The sequence below is a fragment of the Herpailurus yagouaroundi genome, unplaced genomic scaffold (assembly GCF_014898765.1).
Source record: "Herpailurus yagouaroundi ecotype Mexico unplaced genomic scaffold, PumYag 186, whole genome shotgun sequence".
In the NCBI taxonomy this organism is placed as follows: Eukaryota; Metazoa; Chordata; class Mammalia; order Carnivora; family Felidae; genus Herpailurus; species Herpailurus yagouaroundi.
Genome location: NW_024412417.1, coordinates 44,607,379 through 44,629,270, shown reverse-complemented (window position 1 = coordinate 44,629,270; position 21,892 = coordinate 44,607,379). Strand labels below are relative to the sequence as shown.

Below are 21,892 nucleotides of genomic sequence, written 5' to 3'. Positions count from 1 at the left end.
TGCACTTAGTCTCATAGGACTGAAGGGCTGTCAGATCCAACAGAGCCAGCCTCGGCCCCCGGTGCCCGGAAGGTGCTCGGGATGAGGACGGGTTCCCTTGCACCTGCGTGCACACACACGTCCCTGTCAGTTAAGGATTGTGAGTGTCGGAAGAGGTCTTAGGGTTCTGGGAATACAGCCACCTTTCTTCTGTCCTCGCTTTTCGTTATTTCAACCCAGTTGGGAAACTGAGTCTCAGAGCAGGGTAGACTCTGCAGGCAGCAGCCCACGTTGGTGGAAGACAGCATTAGAACTCAGGTCCCTGACCTCCAGCTTCAGTCCCCTGTTCACATCACAGCCCTTGCTGTCCTGTGAACTTGACTCTGCTGGCCCCTTGTCTCTGGTTGATTTTTCTCTCCTTCCCCACCCTGCGTAGCCACTCTGCTCTGCTTAACTAGCTTCTAACGTTGCACCTTCCACATGCCACACACTGTTCTATGCATTTTGCAGATATTGATTGGCTCACCCAATTCTCACCAGAGCCTTAAGAGGTAGCTGCTGTATTTATAGATGAGAGACAGAGTCAGAGATGCCAAGTGACTGGTCCAAGGTCACACAGCTTGGGATGTGGGAGAGCCAGGCTTCGAGTCTGAGTTTTGGGGTTGACTGCGGCTCCCTGTACCTCTGCACACCCCCACCCCCCCACCACCGGGCCCTCGCTGCCACTGTCTGCCAGGAACCAAGCAGGTGGGCAGCTGTCCAAACCCTGTCCTCTGTTGTGCTGATGCGGTCAGTACAGTGGTGACAAGTCAAACAAAACCATACAACGGCAAAACAAAGCTAAGTCTCAGACTTTACATGGGACATGCCCTTTCTAGTTCTGCCTCCGGCCCCGTTCTTCCCTTTTGCTTCCCGTCGCATGCCTCAGCTGGGCTTCTGTAGGCACTTCGGTTAGAGACCCTGCTCCGTGGACAGCTGTCTTCTGTCTGTCGGTGTCTGGGCTCTCCCTCAGCTTCTCTCTCCCCTCATCCACCCTGGCCTGGTCATTTTTCTCTTCCCGCATCCCCCTGCTGGTGAACACACACATCTGTCGGCACTCCGGCTGTGTCCCACCTGGCCCTGCTCTCCGTGTGCTGGCTGGGGACAGGCAGCTGGTGCTGGAGCTCACCTGTGGCTTTCCCGAGTTGCTGCTGGGAGAAATCTTGCTTCTGGGCCTCACTGATCTTGATGTGCAGGTGCAAGGGAGTAAGAAATGGGGCTTGAGCAACAGGCAGAGCCCTCTGCTTTGTGATAGACCTTGTGAAATTGTACTCAGTTGACACGGTTTTTTGTTTTGCTGAACCCTGGGGAAGTGCCACATTCAGGGGTGACATTTAGTAGGCTGGCCCTGTCTAAGGAAGAGAGCTCTGGGCTGGCCATCAGGAGACCTTGTCTTCAGGCCTGCCACTGTCACACAGGTTCTGTGTGACCCTGGACTAGATATACCCCTAAGGTCAGTTTTCTCACCTATAAAGGGAAGGCACTGGATTCCATGGGTTCTGAGACCTTGTCAGTTCAGTGGGAGAGACCAGAATGATCCCCCAGTGTCCTCTGCTCAGGCCCCAGGGGCAGTAGAAATAGAGGGGGAAGGGTCCAGAGACCCAGGCTCTGTTGTCAATGCAAGCACATCCTGCCGGGGTTGAGTGGCTTTCCATCTGGGCCCCCGTTTCCTCATCGACGGTCTTCCCTCGGACCTGCCAACCTCATGGCAGGTGGAGGACGAGAACGTTGGTAACTAATGTGGAATTAGTTGGCAGAGAGAAAAATCCTCTCTGTTCGCCCAGAGCTCATGTAACAAAGAGACGTTTTTAGAGAATGAATGTGTAATCATGCTTGAAAATGGAAAGGTGTACATCATTGTTCTAGAACTTTTGAAATCATTTCTGAAGGGCAGAGAACACGTATGCATAAGTTTACTTAGATGCGGGAGAGAAACCACAAAGCAAGCTGCAGAGCTGGGGAGGTGCTGGAATGATCCCCGGGCTCCGCTCCGGGGCTGTGGGCAGCAAAGAACCTGGGGCAACTATCGGTGCCTCACTGGGGCCCTGGCTTGGGGATGCTGAGTTGGGTGGCTCCTCCCCTGACCTCTGCTTCAGTGGGCCCGTGGGAAGCGTCAGTGTTTGCCCCCAGACTAACAGAGAAAACAGGTACCCAGCAATGGCCAGAGAGAATGGAAGCATTCAGACCAAGAAGAAAAGCTGATGCCTCCCCCCTGTCGGGTCCACCGGACCCTGTGGTTCCTGGCTGTGAGCTGCAGGGAGGTGACTCGTTCCCTGCAGGCAGGCCAATAGGACCAGTGTGGCAAAAACAAGCAGAAGACCAAGACTCTTCAATCATTCAGAGAAAAGCGACATCCTGAAAGATACACCAACCTTTAAAATAGAAAACAAAAAGGCAAAGAAAGAACAACTTCGTAGATCAGTTATAGAGAAATACAGTCAAAAGAACTTTCACGTGTAGCCTTCTGGTCACTCAATAAATGTCAGTGGGGGCCACACCACGTCTCCGGGCTGGGCAGTGGGGGGTGCCCTCACGGGAAGGGTGAACACACCTCAGGCCTCACATGAGCGAGAAGGATGGTGACACAGGTAATAGATGCACATCGAATTAATGGCAAAATGAGGGACACAGTGAGACAGGCTGGGGAAGGATGGGTGTCTAATGTGAATTAAAAGGCCAAAGAGATGACTTTGAAGTGAGCCCTGAAGGGTGCTGAGGAGCCAGCAGAGGGAACAGTAAGCACAGCCTGTGGAAGTGAGAGAAGCTGCCATGTCGGGGAGACTCTGAGAAGGAAGCCATGGTGGCTGGGGTGGCACTTAGTAGAATGTTCATATTAGCATGGACCCCCCCCCCCCGCCCGTCATCAGCTGAGTTCTCAGTGGGGAGAAGACACAGCTGGGGACATTAGACAAGGAGTTATCCCATGAGAGGAACACACCAACATCTGTGGACTTTGGCTCAAGAGAACCGGGAGAAAGATGGCGGCATCTGCTCACCACCTGTCACAAGCAGGTGTTTTGGATAGGTTATCTCATCCCTTAGTCATAGGTGTCTTCCCAGGAAGGGGTTATCATCATCCCCGTGACACATGGTCAACAGAAACAACCTCAGAGGCGAAGTGACTTGCCTGAGATTATACAGCTAAGAAAGACAAGTCCAGCCTTGAACGCAAGCAGGTGGGCGGGTGTTGGATGGATGCGTGAATGATCGCTTACCGTTAGCCAGCAATTCACTTTTAACTCCAGGCCCTGGGGACGTAGTGGACGTTCATGCATATCCACTGGATGAATGAATGGAGAAAGACATGCTCAGTTTTATTAACTGCATCACAAACCCCACAAGTCTGTTACTTGGACCCTAGGAGATGAAGAGACTGTGTGGTTCCAAGAGGCTACATGGCCTTCCCTTGGTCACAGATTTGGGAAATACAAAGCAGGGAATAGGGATCTGGTTTCTCTGACCTTTGACTTATGCACTTTGACCCCCGATGCACATATATTGTAGCCTGGTGTGTGTGTGTGTGTGTGTGTGTGTGTGTGTGTGTGTGTGTCTTGTATCCAAAGATGCTGGGTTGAGAGTAAAGGTTAGAAGAGTAAGACGCTAAAAACCTTTGCATTCCCTGATCATGGCCCTGACCCCAGAGATGTACATTGGTTCTTCATTTCTTCATTTTCCTTCCTTTTCCAGGGGGAGCGAGGCCTGGATGGATTCCCTGGGAAGCGTGGGGAGACAGGAGAGCAGGTAAGCAGGCATTGGCTCTGGTGGCCTAGGCTTTGTCGGAGGACAGGATCAACTGGGGCCAGATAGAAAGCTCTGTGGGGCCTGATTGCCTTGGGCTCTGGCTCAGCTGGAGGCTCCAGGAGGCCCAGTGACCAGACTCCAGCTTACGGTCATACAGTCCTCCTCCAACACCAGGGTATTGGGATCCCTGAGAACACACCCCTTTCAATACGTTCTAACCTCGTTGACCCATGTGACGATTGCAGTAAAGGCCATGGACGACGTGCATCAGATGTGTTCATTGGTGTCTCTTCTGTGAGAGTAAAAGATTACAAACAACACAGAAGCTTCTCAGTAAGGAACTAGTCGAACAAATCAGGGGGTTATAGTTGAGCTATAACCATATAGTTACAGAGGAATAATACGAAGCCATGGAAATTAATGAAACTCCTAACATGCTGATAGGGATGTTCCATAGATATTCGGTTAAGTGGAAAGTACAGGCAAGTGTAGATTGGTGTGGGGAATTGCATTGAGGACTTATGCAGATGTGCACTCTCTCTGAAACCTACTTTTTTTGTTCATGGCCTCCGGAAGAGGCCCCTCACTGACTTGTGGAAGGGAATGGAAGGGAATTCTCATGCACACAAATTTGAACCATGGGGGGAATGTGTTGTCCAAAAAGTAACTAAATTTAATTATTTAAAGGGTTAAAGCTGTAAATAAAACCTAAAATTCTACATCCGCTTGAAGACAATTGGGAAAATACGTATTTGTATACCATAACACATTATCAGTCCATTAATATGTTCATATTACTAGCTTAGAGATAAAATAATAACATAAATTAACTAAATTTGATATACAAATCCCTTGCCATGTATTAACTTCAGTATACTATATTGATATAAATTAAATCTATGGATAATCTCAGCACCTCCAAATAACATCTTGGTTTTATATGTATTGTCACTTAACAAATTGGAACAGTACCTTTTTTTTAATTTAATTTTTTATTTTTAAAAATTTACATCCAAATTAGCATATAGTGAAACAATGATTTCAGGAGTAGATTCCTTAGTGCCTCTTACCCATTTAGCCCATCCCCACTCCCAACCCCTCCAGTAACCCTCAGTTTGTTCTCCATATTTATGAGCATCTTATGTTTTGTCCCCCTCCCCGTTTTTATATTTGTTTCCCTTCCCTTATGTTCATCTGTTTTGTCTCTTAAAGTCCTAATATGAGTGAAGTCATATGATTTTTGTCTTTCTCTGACTAATTTCACTTAGCATAATACTCTCCAGTTCCATCCACGTAGTTGCAAATGGGAAGATTTCATTCTTTTTGATTGCCGAGTAATACTCCATTGTGTATATATATACCACATTTTCTTTATCCATCAATACCTTTTTATGTCTTGCCCCTTCCTTTCACATTATGTCATAAATATGTAGCCATTTTCTTAAATATTCACCAGGGACAGGACTCCAGTGACCATTTAGTATTCTATGGTATGAATGTGCTATCATTTATTCATTTTTGTTGCTTAAAAATATTTATTGCGTGCCGCCCCTGTGCCAGGGCGCTGACTCTTTTATTTTTAATGTTTATTTATTTTTGAGAGAGAGGCAGAGCACAAGCAGGGGAGGGGCAGAGAGAGAGAGGGAGATACAGAATAGGAAGCAGGCTCCAGGTTCTGAGCTGTCAGCACAGAGCCCGACGCGGGGCTTGAACTCAACGAACCGTGAGGTCATGACCTGAGCCAAAGTCAGATGCTCAACCGACTGAGCCACCCAGGCGCCCCAGGGCTGACTCTTAACACTAGAAATACGTACCTGCTGATGGCCCAGAAGGAAAACATCCTTCTTGCAGGGGAAAGGCGACCAAATAATGAACAGCAAGTCAGAAGATACTGATGGTGTGGAGGCAGCGGTGAGGGACAGTGAGCCTCACGGAGGGGGTCCTCCTATGAGGGCACACTTGGTCTGTTCTCATCTTTGCTGTTTATAGGAAAAAAAGGAAGCAAGAGAGCTCACATATACATCTTTGAGCACATCTCTAATTATGCCTTGAGAATGAGCTCCTATGAGAGTCCCTTGTCCACGGGGATGAACACTGGTTGTCCATCTGCCTTCCAGATTCTTCCTCCTCCTAGGAGGAGACCCACAGGAGGGCCCCCGGGGTGGAGTGGCTCAGGGCCCCTCCTCACTCCGCTCCGGCGGGAACTTTACCTCCTCTGCTCTCCACTGGGACCCTCTTAGAAGGCTTCCTGGTGAGAACCCTGGGAAGGAGGAGGGCAGTCTGTAGCATCTCCCACACTGTCCGTCCAGGGCCTTGGTTTTCCCTGCTGCACTGGCTGATCCTAGCCCAGAGTCCAGGCAGCCCTTTCCCTCCGCCCTTGGCCCTGGAGACCTAACTGGTCCTCAGCATCTTCTGAAGAGTCCATGATGCCCCACAGATCATGGATGCCTGCTTCTGCCTCTCATTCGGAATTTCTGCAGTGTGTCCTCATATCCTTCAGGAAACTGTCCTTGCCTCTCAGAATGGGTGTTCCACACACCGCAGTATGGCTAAGTCCAGAGGGGACCACACAGAATGTGACATTTGCCGGGGGTGGGGGTGGGGTGGGGATGGTCACTGAGAAGGAATTTTCCAGCAGGAAGTCCCATCCAGGAAGTGTGATCTGTGATTTCTGGGGGGAAAATGCAGATGAGAGCTTTGGGGCTGCAAGGCCCTGACCTCCTCCTTCCTGGCTTACTGCTGGTGACAGTCCTCCCTTTCTTTCCTCCAGGGAAGACCTGGTCCTCCTGGCGTGGCAGGGCCCCAGGGAGAGAAGGTAAGCCGGGCCTGGGGAGAGACAGGCTCTGGGCTCTGGGCGGGTGGGCACGGTCATGGCCACCTGAACAAATCAGGGCCCAAGCTGGAGTTCTGGGAACCGAGTGTAGACAGAGGTGATGAGCTGGGCCTCAGGAATTCAGTTCACAAGAAATTTCTGGTTATTTTATTTAAATTTTGTTTTCCTACTTTGAGGAATAAAAATCCATTAAAAAATCCCTGTTGTATAATACCCAGACATTATTAAAATATTTTGCTACTTAAATTGCTTTTGGGGCTAAGGCAGGCTGTGAATTAATACCAAACAAAATCTGATGGATTCTTCCTCTTCTTCTTCCATTTTTCCTTCTCTCCTCTCTGCAACATTTTTAAAAATGTGGTGTTTTTTTTTTCTTACCGGAATAATAATTCTGAAAATGTACTGGATCTTTCATGAACAAAATAAAGATCGCATCTCATCATACTGGCCATGTCCTTTAGAACATTCAACAAGGCCTCACTCAGTAAATTTGCTGCTTAGAATTTCCGTATCTCAGTGGGAAAAAAAATGCATGTAAAAAGTCTTGGCAGATTGTGAAATGCTGTGAAAATGTGCATGAAGACAATAGCTTTCCTAAGCATGCAGGGTGGCAGGGAAAATTAGGAAGGGGTGGTGTATTCTGGGTTATGATAAGAGGAAAAGAGCATGAGTTCCAGATTCTTCCATAAGCCCTTAGGAAGGGCATCCCGCATCGGGTTTGAGAATAGCTGGGGAGAGTGGGAGGGGGAGGAAGGGGTCGGGGGGGGGGGGAAATCCAGGTAAACTAAGGTGGATTCAGGCCAAGAAGATCACATCTATTCAGGGTCACACCGTGGAGCTCAGGCGAAGGTCACTTCCTGGTTCGCATGAGTCCCAGCAAATGCAGAGAGAGAGAGGCTGCTGTGACTCTTCATGGAAGCAGACGGGGTTTGTATTATAAATAAATAGACAGATCTACAGGCTGAAGAAGCCTCAGAATGTTGATGTCTTCCAAACTTGCTCACTTGGGCTTCGGTTCTAATGGAGTTAAGTTATTCTCTCTCCCAAGTATTTTTAGAGTTGAGATTTATATTGTTATATTATCCTGGCGTCAGGATTTTAATATATTCTCGCAGTTCCTTGACAGGGGATTCTAAATTCTAAAATAAATCATTTATTTCAAGTCACTAAGAGGGAATGATCCTTGAGGTTTGGGTCTAGGTGACTCCTGCTACTGTCTGTGTCTGTGTGTGTGTGTGTGTGTGTGTGTGTGTGTGTGTGTGTGAGAGAGAGAGAGAGAGAGAGAGAGAGAGAGAGAGAGAGAGAAATTACCAGCCTTCCACCTCATTTATAGATGTTTTTGGTTTTTGGCCCCTGCAGTTTGGGAAGCAGGTTAGTTATCACTTATTATGATGAATACAGCAGAAGGTCTAAGACAAGGTGACGGGTCATGGCAGTATTTGGGTCATTCACTGGAATAACCAGGAAACCAGTGATGCTCAGGTGATAGGATGCCTCACAACTCATTCTAAGAGAACATCATCTAGACAAATCTTAGATGTTTTATTATTTGAGAAAGCCATCAGAACCACAAAGCTGGTCTTTGATACGTCCTGACTCTACAGATGAGAGAACAGAGGCCCAGAAAATTAGGGTGTCTTCTTTCAGACCCCACAGTGGCCTTGGACCAAGGCGCACAGGACTCCCTGCCCACACAGTGATGGGCCGCAGATCTCAGTGGCCGGGACGCGCTCCTTGTGCCGTGTTAAGAGTCTTACTTGACTGATCCTATGCTTGTGTTGGTTGTCTATTGCTGCATAACAATCTTCCTGAACCTTGGAAGTGTAGACCAGCCGTCAGGTGGTCTCACATCATCTCCGAGGGCCAGGATCTAAGGCAGCATGTCCTCGTCCAAGGTCTTTTGTGAGGTTGTGGCCAGGCCTCCAGCCAGGGTGTGGTTAGCTGAAGAATCTGCTTCCAAGCTCACACACATGGTCTTCGTCAGGGCCTCGGTTCCTTGATGGCTGTTGGCCACAGGCTCTGCTTCTGCATTACACGGCCTCTCTGTAGAGCTGCTCACAAAAGGGGAAACTGCTTCCTTGGAGCGGGTGGTGAGTGACCTGAGGTCGGGGTGATGTGGGTCCACATGGAGGCCACCATCATTGTTGTAACTTTATCTCAGAGGCCGCACGGCGTCCCTTCTGCTGTGCGCTGCTGGTCATGTGGCCTAGCACTGGCACCGTGTGGGAGGTCACTGTACAAGGTGGGGAACACCAGGAGGCGGGGGCTTCTGGGGGCCATCTGGGGGGCTAACTACCACAATGGCTAAAATGACCATTGCAAAAAGGCATCACCTATGTAATAATGCAAAGAAATGATTCACGGACAGACTACTAGTCTGTTCTCTTACTTACTTAGCTTTTTGACCTTGAACAAGTTCCTAAGCATCCCCATCCCTAAGATGGGAAAGAGTATCAGAGGGGAAGAGGACCTTAGAACAAGGCCAGGCAGATGGAAAGGCTCTGGTATCTATTAGCTACAGACACACAATTATTACGGATGAACGACGGGATCGTAGTTTTCCTTAATAGTGATTTAATAGGTCAGGACACTGGCTGTCATAGTCTGTAAAATTACCTGAGCCGGTGAGAAAGCACGTACCCAGTAATTTCATAACTGTTATCGAAAATTCGCTCTTTATAAGTGTGATGATGATGAATACAACAATAAATACTACAAAAGTAAATGTGGAAACGAGGCTGAAGCATAGTGGAAATGAAAGAAAGGCGATGAAGTCATGAACCCAGAAGATTCATTATTCAGCTACATGTATCTAATTATCTCATTTAAATATATGTTTATATATATGTGTGTGTGTGTGTGTGTGTGTGTGTATAAGATGGCCACACAGAAATTACAGTATAGCCCAGAATGTCTTTGAAGAATCATGTTACCAAAATATTAATAAGGTTTCTGGGAGCCTAGGGAAAAAATAATCTTGGCCGGGGGTGGGGGTTGAAGGACGTTCATTCACGGAGAAATGGAGATACGTGAGCCGATTTCTGAGGGCATGGAAGTTGTCATGTGTAGATGTCATAGAAGCATCTGGAGAGGGTCTAGAATGGTAAAAAAAATGCAGTGTGTGAGTGTGTGTGCACGTCTGTGGGGGTGGGTGCGTGATGGTGCCACAGAGAGGAAAAACCAGCATCGTGAGGTGTTTCTGAGGTAGGACCCCATTACTGTAAGTGCAAGACAGAGACAAGGTATAGCAAGAAAGGTGGGTGCTCGTTAACTCTCATTTTTGCTGTGTAGCCAAAATTCTGCCAAAAAAATAAAGTCTATTAAAAGAACATTTAGTTGGGATCTTAGATCGCCTGATGCAATGTAAACAGAAATACTTTTCCGAGTCTTGGGCAGCCAGTGGGGACAGTGGAGTTGTGGCTGTGTCAGTGGCAACGAAAACACACCCTGTCCACATAGTGGGACCTCCCACGCAGCGCAGGACCACGCACGTGCCTGGAGTCCCTCATTCTGGCTCCTCGGCGTTGGCATTTAAGAGATGCTTTCATATTTATCCAGAAGCTCATTCATCCTTTGCTAGCCTACTCAATAGCACTTTATTCTTGCTTCCCCACGCTCCCTGAGCTAGTCTCAGGGGAAAATGAGGAGTTGTATCTCCAAACTGTGTGGGGGAACATGGGCTACAAGTCGTGTCCTTGTTTAGAGCTATGGGGCACTAGAGTCATAGCAGTGAAGATTTTTCTATGGCCACAGTCACCAAATATGCCCCCACGTAGAACCAAGATGTGGCTCACACCCTGGAAACCTGACGCAGCCACAGCCGTCATAGGCCAGGTGACCCGGAGGTGCTGGGGCAGGGGACACAGAGCAAGTCTTTTGCACCTGATGACTTCGTGAAAACAGATGGGAGTGATCACAGCATCTGTGTTACTTCTTTGATAAACATGAAATGCTGACCACGTGCTGAACCGGGGACTTGGCACAAAGGATGCGCCATTAGGTGTCATCACCACCTTGGCTGTGTCCACTGTGGTGCCTGTACCGCAGGTGCTCACTGAAGAGTGGACCAAGAGCTGGAAGGGACTGTGAAAGCACCAACCGGATTCTGGGCTGGATGCGCAGAAGGGAGAAAATAAAAGCTCTTGTGATCTTGGTACAAAGATAAGAATTAGACGCAGAAAATCTGCCAGGAGGAGGGAGGGAGGCCCCGCATGGCGGGAGCATGAGCTGGGGCTCAGAGGAGGCAGTGGTCCCATGGACTTGTGTGGATATCAAGGGCCCCGAAGGGGGGCGGGACCAGCAGAGGAAGGTGGCAGAAGGTACACTGGTGACGTGTGTGTCATTTCTGCGCAGGGTGATGTGGGGCCTGCAGGACCTCCTGGGGTACCGGGCTCTGTGGTAAGTGGGCAGCCATTCCAAGCGGTGGGAATCCCAGGCTCATGTGCTGATGGAATTGGGTGTGTGGAAAGGTCCTCGCTTCTAAGAATGAGCAAGAACTCTTCTGACCCCGTGAGCTGGAATACAAGACTTTGAACACTAAAGGTGGGATAAAATCGGAGAAGAGTCAGAAATTGTTGCATTACGGCAGGCTGTGCGCATACTGTTACCGGAGCTGAGGGGAATGGTCGTTGAAAAAAGGCCACCCTCTTTGCTGACACATGGTTTGTCCCACAGGTGCAGAGAGAGGGCCTGAAGGGCGAGCAGGTAAGGGGAATCCGGGTCCTCCCCCTGTGGGGCTCCAGGTAGGAGCAGAGATGGAAAGGCTACCACCGTGGGGTCGAAGCTGCTTTTTGAGCTCAGATGGAGCCTTCCAGAGATGGGCCAAGTTGATTTTCCACCAGGAATGCACATTCCTGCTCTATATCTCTGGGTCGCTTTTTGGAACTCTGGACGTAGACTCTGAGTCAGCAAAGGGTCCTGAGTCATGGGGATGGGGGAGCTGTGGCTAATGTGTGTTTGGCTTCTGTTACCAGGGAGCTCCAGGACCACGAGGCCACCAGGGCCCACCTGGGCCACCAGGAGCTCCGGTAAGTCACCGTCTCAGCCCAGGGTCTGCTCTGAACACATCTAGGTCTGGAGCACAGTGGTTTTCCACCTCTGAGCTCTTTGGTATTGCAGAAGCTGGTCCCATCCCCTCAGGCGACAGGCGGTGGTGTTACCATCTTACACAAGAGCAGGCTGAAGCCTGACCAGTGACATTACTGGCCACAGACCAGGCAGTTACCAAGTGTGGAACTGGAATTGAAACCCAGACAGCCTGACTTCCCAGCACCACTCCCCCAGGCAAAAAGAGGTCATTAGTGGGATTTCTGGTGTGCAGTCTGGTGTTTAAGTTTCCATTTACTTTATCTAATGTTTATTGTTGAAAGAGAGAGGAGGGGGGGCAGAGAGAGAGAGGGAGACACAGAATCTGAAGCAGGGTCCAGGCTCTGTCTGAGCTGTTAGCACAGAGCCGGATGCGGGGCTTGAACTCACAAACCACAAGATCATGACCTGAGCTGAAGTTGGATGCTTAACTGACTGAGCCACCCAGGAGTCCCCTAAAAAGTAGGCTCCGTGTCTAATGTGGGGCTCGAACTCAACGACCCTGAGATCAAGAGTCACATCCTGGCAACATGCTGCTGCCCCTTTCAAATTACCATGTCTTATCGAAGGTAATAAGACGGCTGTTACTGTGAAATGTCCGTAAATCAGGTTTATATGAAGCCATCAGGACCCATTCCTCATTAGGGTAAATGTGTATGGTTTTGTTGGGGTGAAGCTGGAAGAAATCTAGCAGATTTCTTCTAGCAGATGTTTAATTCCAATATAATTAGAACAATTTCATATCAAAAAGTTCGGGTCAGAAGCGCCACCTCTGTCTCTGTAACCTTGAATGTCTTGTTTAACTTCTCTAAGGCTTGGTCTCCAGAGCTCCCCACGATTATGATAACCGTTGGGAGATTTAACAGTAGAAAAAGGCAGGTAATGTGTGCTCTCAGTGTTTGGATTTCTGTGCATACATGCATATATATTTCAGATCTATAATTGGCAAGTGCTGAAAGTCTATAGTATATATGTTTCTGTGCAAACATACGCAGGTTAAATCTGCAAGAGCGAAGTTATTATTTTTGTTTTACCAATGAGGACCTTAGTATGGAGATATTGAATGGATTGTACACAGTCACACAGCTATTAAGAAGTAGAAATGAGCTTTGGACCCAAATATGTCTGTCAAACCCGTGCTCTTTTTACCTCTGAGTGCACAAGGTAGTGATACTTTTCTGAAATGTATAAAGGGGAATTATTTTTTTCACGTCCCCCACTAAAGAGTAGGAAACTAACAGTGCCTAGCCCTGATGAATGAAGACACAGCCTTCTTGACCTCTCATTCTGGATCCTCCCTTTTATGCAGATTTTCTTACGATAAATGAAGCAGGGGACAGAAGTAAGAACCCTTAAATGTCTGTGGTCAAATATTAACGCTGGAGTTAGAGGGATGAAAACACATGGGTAGATGTCATAGTTTAATGAAGGAGATAGGAAAAAAATAACTGTCGAGTAAGCACTTGCAATCTCTAGATGATTAACGAGATTCCCCGCGTGTGTTGTTCCTGCGGTCCATCTTGTGGGACAAGGGCACACAGCCCTGAACCCTCAGCACATTCGGACACCAGAGTGCCTGAACCCTGTAGCCCCGGATGGGGCTGTTTGCGGTTCTGAAGCTGTCCCCCCTGCTAGATGCTCTCCATAGAATGGGACTTAGTGCAGAAAGTGTGTTGGTGATGGAATTCTATTGCAAGGAGTTCAGAAACACAACAGCCTGCCCCAAGACTTGTTGAAAGGGAGACCCGTGAGGAGAGACCAGGACTGGAAGATTCTGAGGTCAGGACCAATGTCTCTCCCCTGTCTAAATACACAGTTTATCTCATAGTGGGGACTTAGTTCATGCTTGTAGAGGAGTGGCCCTCTAACGCTGTTCAAGAGGAGCACTAAAGTGGGGCCTGACTGCTGTGTGAGCTCACAAGGAGCGAGACGGCCACGAAAGGAAGGCGCTTGGGATTGAACTGCGACGTCTGGTCTCATGTCCCAGTTCTTCCACCAGATAGCCCTGTGTCTTTGCTGACGTCACTTACCCTCTCTGATCCTCTTTTGCCTTATTCCGTACCTAGAAATCATCATCACCATCGTCATCCACGTGAACGTGCTGTGAGGGCTACATGAGCTCATGTGCCAAGCCGTGCTCTGTGCAGCCTTATTAAGCCCAGTACCCTTATCAGTTGCCATTTCTGTCTGGTTTGAATCCCCAGCAGCACCTGGCCCTGGGCCTTCCGCAGAGCAGTCGCTCCCTAAATATTCATTGGCTTGAATCAAACTGAGAAGCTGGCTTCGGTGACTTCTGTGGGGAATGGAAAATTTTGGAGTTTGTGTTCAGCAGTCCCAGCGAGAGGAAAACGTATCCCCTTGTCTAAATGGAAAACAGTGCACAGTGTTTTGCATCCAAATGCTGGAGCTGTCCAGGAGGCGTGCAGCCTTCATCCTTTTCCCGAGACAAGACAGGCCCTGGCCATTTTATCAATGTCTGCCGGGGCGAAATAAAGAAGGGAAAGTGCACGGATCAAACGCAAGGTGTTTGTTGATGCTTAAGGAAAACTCGCTTATGCAGAGTCTTTCCTTCCTTGCTGTGTGCCCTGAGCTCGGCAAGATAATCCTTGTGGGGAAAGGAGATTTAAACCTGTAGTTTCTGCAGGCTTTCCAGTCATGTGTTTATTTCCATGGTGTTATTAAGAGAAAAGAACTTGGATCTAAATACAGTGCTGTCACTTAATAGTCATGCCAAACCTGGCAATGGTAGCTCTCTGCGTGATAGCATTTGTTGACAGTGCGGATTTGGAAGAACAGAGGGGGAGCTTCTGGCCAGGATCCACCTGGGAAGTTGCCGATTGAGCCACAGAGCCGAGGGTCTCATTTGACCACTGCCACCGCATGCCTCACTCGAGGTGCCATCACGTGGGTGTAAATCAGGGTGCGGTCAGGAGGGTGGTGGGAGCTGAACTTGGGGCTTCTGTGTCCATTCTTCATGTGGTCCTCACATCCACTCGATAGGTGGGTATGTCATCCTCGCTTCAGAGAGGAGCCACCTGAGGTTCAAGGATGCCAAGGGACTTGTCAGAGGTCATGCAGCAGATATGGAGGGGGTCTTGGGGGAAGGATTTGAATTATCAGGTCAGTGTGACCCCTTCCTGCACCAGCGTTCCTTACTCAACTGAAACTGATCTTTCTTAGATAGTTTCGTTTCTTTGTCCAGACTGCCATATTTTGCACATCACTGTGGACCGAGTCACATACCCCAAGCTAGTTCTTGCTGAGCCAGCGACATTCAGGGGAAATGGCACTGGCCTTACAGCTAAAAACACTTGGGTTCCAGACACTTCCTTTGTGTGTGTATTATGCAAAGCTCTAATGCAAGGCATTTGACCGCTACTGTGTTCATCTTTAAAGTGTGGATGGTGTTGCCTACATCTTGGTTGCTGAACATACTTAATTCGGTCCGATAGGTGTGCACGTTTCAAAGTGTTAAAGATTTGGGGCACCTGGGTGACTCGGTTGGTTAAGTGTCTGACTCCTGATTTCAGCTCAGGTCATGCTTTCACAGTTCGTGAGATCAATCCCAGTATCAGGCTCTGTGCTAACAACGCAGAGCCTGCTTGGGATTCTCTCTCCCTCTCTCTCTCTCTCTCTCTCTCTCTCTCTGTCTGCCCCTCTCCTGCTCGCATGCACGTTCTCTCTCTCTCTCTCCCTCTCCCTCCCTCACTTTCTGTCTCAAAAATAAACAAACATTTAAAGTGTTATAGATTTGAGGGGGCAGCACTTTTTTCCCTCCTGACCTCCCAGTTTCCCCCATTGGGATAGGATGGTATTTTCCTACCCACTGAGAGTGAAAAGGCCAAGTATAACCTATGATGTTGAACTGTGTTTGACCATGGTTTTTTTTTCCCCCCTTTCTCCTCCTCCTAAAGGGTCTGATGGGTCCCGGAGGCAAGGCTGGACCTCCTGGTTTGCAAGGTCTCCGGGTGAGTAATATAACATGTATTTCTTTTCTGATCCCTGGCTCACCCATGCCAGGGACCCCATTTCAGCAGCTCAAACAGAGGACATGGTGCCGTCTTGTCCTCTTGAAATGACTTGGAAGCAGATTGAAGGGTTCGATTTAGTTCACATGTGGGTCTGGAGTTGGGTCCTGGAGACGTGGGGATAGGTCTGTTGTCTGCCCTGAGTCATGTATATAGAAACCCCCAGCCCCGTGTGATCAGAGCCCCCAGCAGAAGGGAGCCCACAGAGAGAACACAGAGAACTGAGAGAACACAGAGAAAGGCAGGACCCCCGGGGCTTCCTAAAAAAAGAAGTGATATTTGAGCCAAGTCTCCAGGAAAGAGTTAAAAATAGGGATGAAAAATAGAGAGCTGCCAATAGGCTATTAGCTACTTTAGTTGAAACATCCATATTGTTATTGAGCACTGTAATATCTCAGGGTATTTCATTTACTTTAACTTGAGTTAATTAAGCACCTGTCTTCTTACCCAGATTGTACATACTTTATGGGTTTGATTCGCCGCTAAGCACAGTGTCCTGTGGTTGAAGGCAGACGGATGAAGAAGCACAGTGAGGCTAGGTGTCCTCTTTGGTGTCCCTACAGTGACTGAGACTGCCCCCCACCCCCCAAATCCGTGTCCCTAGTTCCTAGCAGCCTGCCTGGCACAGAGTAGGGACTCCGTGTTCGCTGACCTCTGGTGCTTAAGCCTGTAGCATCTTTGACTGGTTCACAGAGAGACTTTCCAAGGGGCACAGCTACCGAAGATGGGGTGTTCAGTGTCCCTGCAGGTGCTCGGTCAGAGGCCAGGCGGCCACTGGTGGATGGGTGGGAATGGGGCCTTCATCCGGCAGAGGCTGTCCAACCCCCTCTGTGGCCTCTGTAGCCCAGAGATTCTGTAGCTCGGTGAAGTGGACGGTGTTACAGATGTGCCGTGGATTCCCTCTGTGTAAGGGGGCTGGACCCACCCTCCCATCATGCTTTATATCCTCAGTTCTGAAACTGGGTGACCTGCTTTTATGACTCTGCAGACCCCAACCTGTCCTTACCCACCAGTGAACTTCCTCCTTTGGTTTTCAAACACCGCTGCACCCTATAACCATCTTGAACCCTTATGATTGTAAGAGGAACTTGTTTGGAAGCCTAGCTGGGACGTGGAAAGGTACCATGTAGCAGGGTTGGGTGGGAGAGCGGGAAGCCTTCATCCCACTAGAAAAACTTGGATGTTCAACCTCAGATTCAGCATCACCAGCCCGGGCCTCAGTTTCCCTGGCAAAGCCGGTCGCTTCTCTCCCGTACAACGCGAGGGCCCTGGACTGTGCAGCAGGATGCACCCGGGTTTGAAGCTGGCCCTGCTTCTGGGCAGCTGTGTGACCCGACAAGTCACCTAGCCTCTCTGGGCACGTTTCCTCCGTTAGAGTGGAAGGCATCGCCACCGGTCTGGTTTTGGGGAGAAAGCGTGCCTAGGATGGGGTTGCGTCCTTGGTGAGCAGCAAGACGTGGCAGCTGTCACGACTCCCACTCCCCCAACTTGCTCGCGCACAGCCTTTTAAGAGAAAGCAGCAGTCTTTGTACATTACGTAATTGATGTTTAGGTGAGCCTCATTTCGTCTGGTGTCAAACTGATGCAAACATTACTTTTCCTAACGTAGAATTAGATGCTGAGTGGGCTCTTGATACAAACATGACTACGAAGGTGGTTTTTTTTTTTTAATTGACATTTCTATCTAATTGACTCTCCTAGAAAAGGGGAGGAGGGGAGAGGAAACCTCTTGCTTGGAGCTTGCTTGTTGAGGCCCACGCTTCCTTGGCCATGACTTCTTGGCCCCCCAAGGGCCATTCGTGTGTTCCCCAGGATGGTTCTTGTCCAGAAACCCAGAAACACCTTTTACTCCTAAGGTTAGCACCAGCCTGCCGTGCGCTGGGAGCCTGGCCTGTCCCAACCTTAACACTGGCCAGGGGCCCTGGGACTTGCATATGTGCACCAGGAATGGAAATTTGAGGGATAAGACAAGGAGACCCAGAGAAGGAACCAGGGTAGAGGCTAGTTCTATGAATTGAGGTATTGAGCTCCATGTGCCAGACCCCAGCGCTCCTAGGGAAGTGTTTATCGGCCCCCTTTGCGCAGAGGAAGGGCAGTCTCTGATCTAACACCACCAGCAGCTGCCCCTCGGGGATGCACACCTGGGACTGTGCGTCTCTAAAGCCTGACTTCTTCTCTTCTCCCATGTGTCCGTCTGCCCACAAAGCTCATGTCATGCTCTTATGACGCACGGGCACTCAGTTAAATGCTTTGGGAATCTCTGAAGAGATTATGGTCTCAACTTCCAGGCTCTCACACAGCCTGAGGGTCCTGAGAAATATGGACAGATAACCCAAATGCCTCGGTAGGGGCCCTGCGGTGTTCAGCAGAGAGGGATCTGGGTGGGAGGGGAGGGCACTGAGAGGGAGTGGGCTCTGGGGACAAGGAAGGGGGATGTCTGAGGTGGCCTTGCAAGAGCCAGGACATTTTAGCAGGAATTGATGGCTGCACTGGAGAGGGTGATGCAGACATAGGAAGTGCCCCCTGGAGAGGACATCCTGCCTCTGGACAGAGAGCTGAAGGGGAGGGTGGTGGCCCAGACCAGGGGCAGGGGCTATGGGAGCACCCATCTTGGCCCAACGGTGTGCCAGGTGGTGGGGACACACAGGGTCTGGCACGGGAGAGTGAGCCAAGGGCCACGGGCAGGGCGATGTATTAATGGAGGGAGGGCTCCTCCCTCGTCCTGCTCCCTGTCGTGAATGGAGGCCGACCATTGTGTGTCTTTGGGGTCCCCTGGCTCTCCAGTGGTCCTCTGTGAGTCTCTGACTCGGGCTGGGGTGCACCCCACGGATGTTGCTATAGTCCGGTGGCCGCACCACTGGGCAAACACTGCAGAGACTGACTGTGATGTCAGTGTGGGCTGAGCGGCAGTTTCCTGCTCAGTCAGCCTCTGGCTGAGTCAGGAAAACCCGAGACAGAATGACTTACTCAGAAAATTATCTGTCTCTCCTTCCCTCACGGTGACCTGTCATTTCCTCGTCATCTGCTTCAGCTGAAACATCACTCCCTGGTGTCACTGCACACACTCAGGCTATAAAGGGGAAGAGACAAGACAATGACAGGCCACAGGATCCAGGAATTGAGACGTTGAGACGAATGTACGGGCTAGGGAAAGAGATCCGGATCCTTTATTTTAGAGATTAGCAACAGGCAGACAGTGTAATCCCCGGCAAGGTAAACATGTTAATTTTGGACAAAGCTGGATTTTTCCACAATGGCATAGTGAAATGGGAAGATCGGGAGCCAGGCAGCCCCCATGCCCACCCCACCCCCGGGCCATCCCACAGAGTTAGAGCACACAAGGCACCCCTCTGCATAACATCGGACCATCGTCACCCCACTGGGCTCCCTGCCTTAGGAGGAGGGTGGTGATGCTACCTTGTTTGTCTTTCTGAGTTTTTCTTTTCCTCCCGCTTGTCTGAGCCAGGCATTAGGAAGAGGTTGATGGGGAGCACTGCTACATAGCTGAACATTCCAGAATGTTCTGGAAGCAGAACCAGCTGGAGCTCAAGGCTACTGAAGCATTTGGGCACTCAGAAGCATCCACAAGGTTGACTTAAAAAAAAAAAAAGCAAACTCTTCATGCCCTCATCATTCACCCCAAAATAGACACCTTGTCACTCTCACACCAGCCTATTTTAATTTTTGTAGAGGACTTCTATTTTTTTCTTTCTTGAGTATTTGTTTATTTTTGTTTTCACGGATGTAAGTCTGTGAAAGCATTATTTTTGTATCTGCAGCACTTAGAAGAGTGCCCCACGATCGTAAAACATGTATATTTTTATACACACATAAAAAGTGCATAAACAGAACATCTCAGCCTATAAGATAGGCATAAGTGAGTAATGTTGCAGTCAGCATCTAATGCAGCCAGAGTGCACGGGTGAGTGGCTCATGCTCGCATGCCTGTCGCTGCCTGGGTGCCAACTCTGTGCACAGCATGAGGACGACAGGACCCAGAACCGGGCATCTGGTCACCTGGGCTCTGGCCCTCCATGGCGCATGCTCCATTTTGAAGAAACGAGGCCTATCTGCCTCATTAAGGGGTCCCAGGGTTCCCATTGAAGAACTTGGGTCCTATCTGCACCTCTACTTTGGCTTTGCCTCTACCTTGCTCTGTGCTGCTGAGTCCCGCCTGGCATAGCCCCGATGTTTTCTTTCCTCTTCCCTGGATGACCAAGGGAAAATTTTTTTGTGTAAGAGAATTCTGTGCTGTCAGGCATTTCAATTTAATGCAGAGCTTGGAATGTCTATAAAATCATCATGACAGAAGGGATCCCTGAGATGGACAGGGTCACTCAGGCCTTTGTCACTGCCTTTCCCACGAGCTGGTGACAATCTCTTTGGGTCCTTTGATCCTTTTTCCAACATCTTCTGGAATCTCTTCTCTCATCAATAGGTGAGAACCGAAGAAGTGACCTACCAAATATGATGCCTCCCTTCTTTCTAGCGATGGAGTGATTCCCAAATGTCTCATGATGTGCCTGATTGCGTCTGTTGCTTTAAGAACATTTTTAAAAATTGTCTAACGTTTATTTATTTTTGAGAGACAGAGAGCATGAGCAGGGGAGGGGCAGAGAGAGAGAGAGAGAGAGAGAGAGGGAAACAGAATCTTAAGTAGGCTCTAGGCTCTGAGCTGTAGGCACAGAGCCCGATGTGGGGCTTGAACTCACAAGCCATGAGATCATTGAAGTCCGACACGTAACCAACTGAGCCACCCAGGCACCCTGAGAAAATATTAAGATGGGATCTGTAGCAGGTGCAGAACTAATACCAGGTAGGAAGGAAAAAGCAGTGGTTGCACGGAGGAGGCTAAGCAGGCACTTAGCTAGGCAACTGTACCCATGTTTCTCACTGATTTCTGCAAGGATCCTGTGAGGTAGGGCAGTTTTATTCCCATTCTGCAAATGAAGAAACCAAGATTTAGACGTGTAAGTCAGATTACTCCATGTCATGCGGAGTATAGATGATGGGGCAGAGATTAGAAGTGAGGTCTGCCTTCTCCAAACCTTGACTGTTTTTGCGTTGGGAGGCAGTGTGTGGGTGTGTGTCCATGGAGGCACCAGAATTCTCATCTGGACATCAGCAGTCTTGGTGGCGGGTGCCTTGGAGAGGTCTGGGACCCCTTAATAACTGCCAGTGCCCGTTCAGGGGATGCATTGGATACACATGGCTTTCATCCCCAGCCATTGCCCTTGGAGCTGAGGGTCTCCTGCTGAAAGCGATCGGATCCGTCCGCTCCGTCACTGGTAGATTTGAGGAGGGAAACACGGGTGGTCTTTTGTCAAGTGGCAACTTGGGTTGAATTTGTTTTACCTTTCCATTTTTAAAGCCCTTTTTCTTACTCTTCCCTACTCTACCAGATGGTAACAGCATCGTTTGGATCACAGGCTACCGTTTGATTCATTGCATGGCATGGAGCCAGGGTTTATATCAGGACACCCTAGGTTTTCCCTGAGCACCTGGTTTCAGCTCTAACCAGTAGAAAATAATCATCAGTGACATTTGGAGGCATGGAGAACAGGAACTGAGCAAAAGACCATACGGCACGTATTAGAATCACTTGCACCGGCAACCCCTTCAGCTGTGAATGGGCCTGCACATGGCTGTGCTCACGCGCCCTGGCTGGGAAGGAGCTGCTGTTCTGCATTTGCGGGCTTCCTCTTCTCCGTGGGCAGATAGGCAGCCTTGGAAAGATTAGTCCCGCTCAGCATCCTGGCATTAGAGTGGCTTGAAAAATCGGCCCTCGTGATAAATTACAAACACTTACCCAGATATTGTGTAGGGTAGCAATTTAAAAGAGAAGAAGAGAAAAATGAAATAGAGAAACAGGCTTATTGTTAGTAAAGTAGTTCTTTGTTGCTGCAAAATTTGCTCTGGCCAGCACTTCTCAAATCCCCACAGCCAAGTATAGGTCCAAAATGCAGAGGTTACATAGCTGCTGCTGCATCCACCCCTGCTAGAGCCACTGCCTTCACCCCTGCCCATCCCACCCACCCCCACCACTATTACCACTCTAACCCCCACCCTGCCACCGTTACTATCACCACCACCGTCACCATCATCACCATCACCACCATCACCACCACCACCATCACCATCACTTCCACCACTGCCATCACCACCATCACCACCGCCATCACCATCA

The 21,892-nt window shown here is 49.3% G+C and overlaps 1 protein-coding gene across 4 annotated transcripts in view; it reads left to right on the top strand.

The window, feature by feature from the left end:
- COL22A1 (collagen type XXII alpha 1 chain) overlaps positions 1-21,892 on the top strand; it is a 258,511-nt gene that overhangs the window by 110,120 nt on the left and 126,499 nt on the right. For all 4 annotated transcript variants that reach the window (XM_040494491.1, XM_040494492.1, XM_040494493.1 and 1 more), the window contains exons 17-22: positions 3,706-3,759; positions 6,530-6,574; positions 10,946-10,990; positions 11,267-11,296; positions 11,566-11,619; positions 15,592-15,645. In XM_040494491.1, coding sequence (XP_040350425.1) covers positions 3,706-3,759; positions 6,530-6,574; positions 10,946-10,990; positions 11,267-11,296; positions 11,566-11,619; positions 15,592-15,645 — 282 coding nt within the window. The remainder of the gene's footprint in view (positions 1-3,705; positions 3,760-6,529; positions 6,575-10,945; positions 10,991-11,266; positions 11,297-11,565; positions 11,620-15,591; positions 15,646-21,892) is intronic.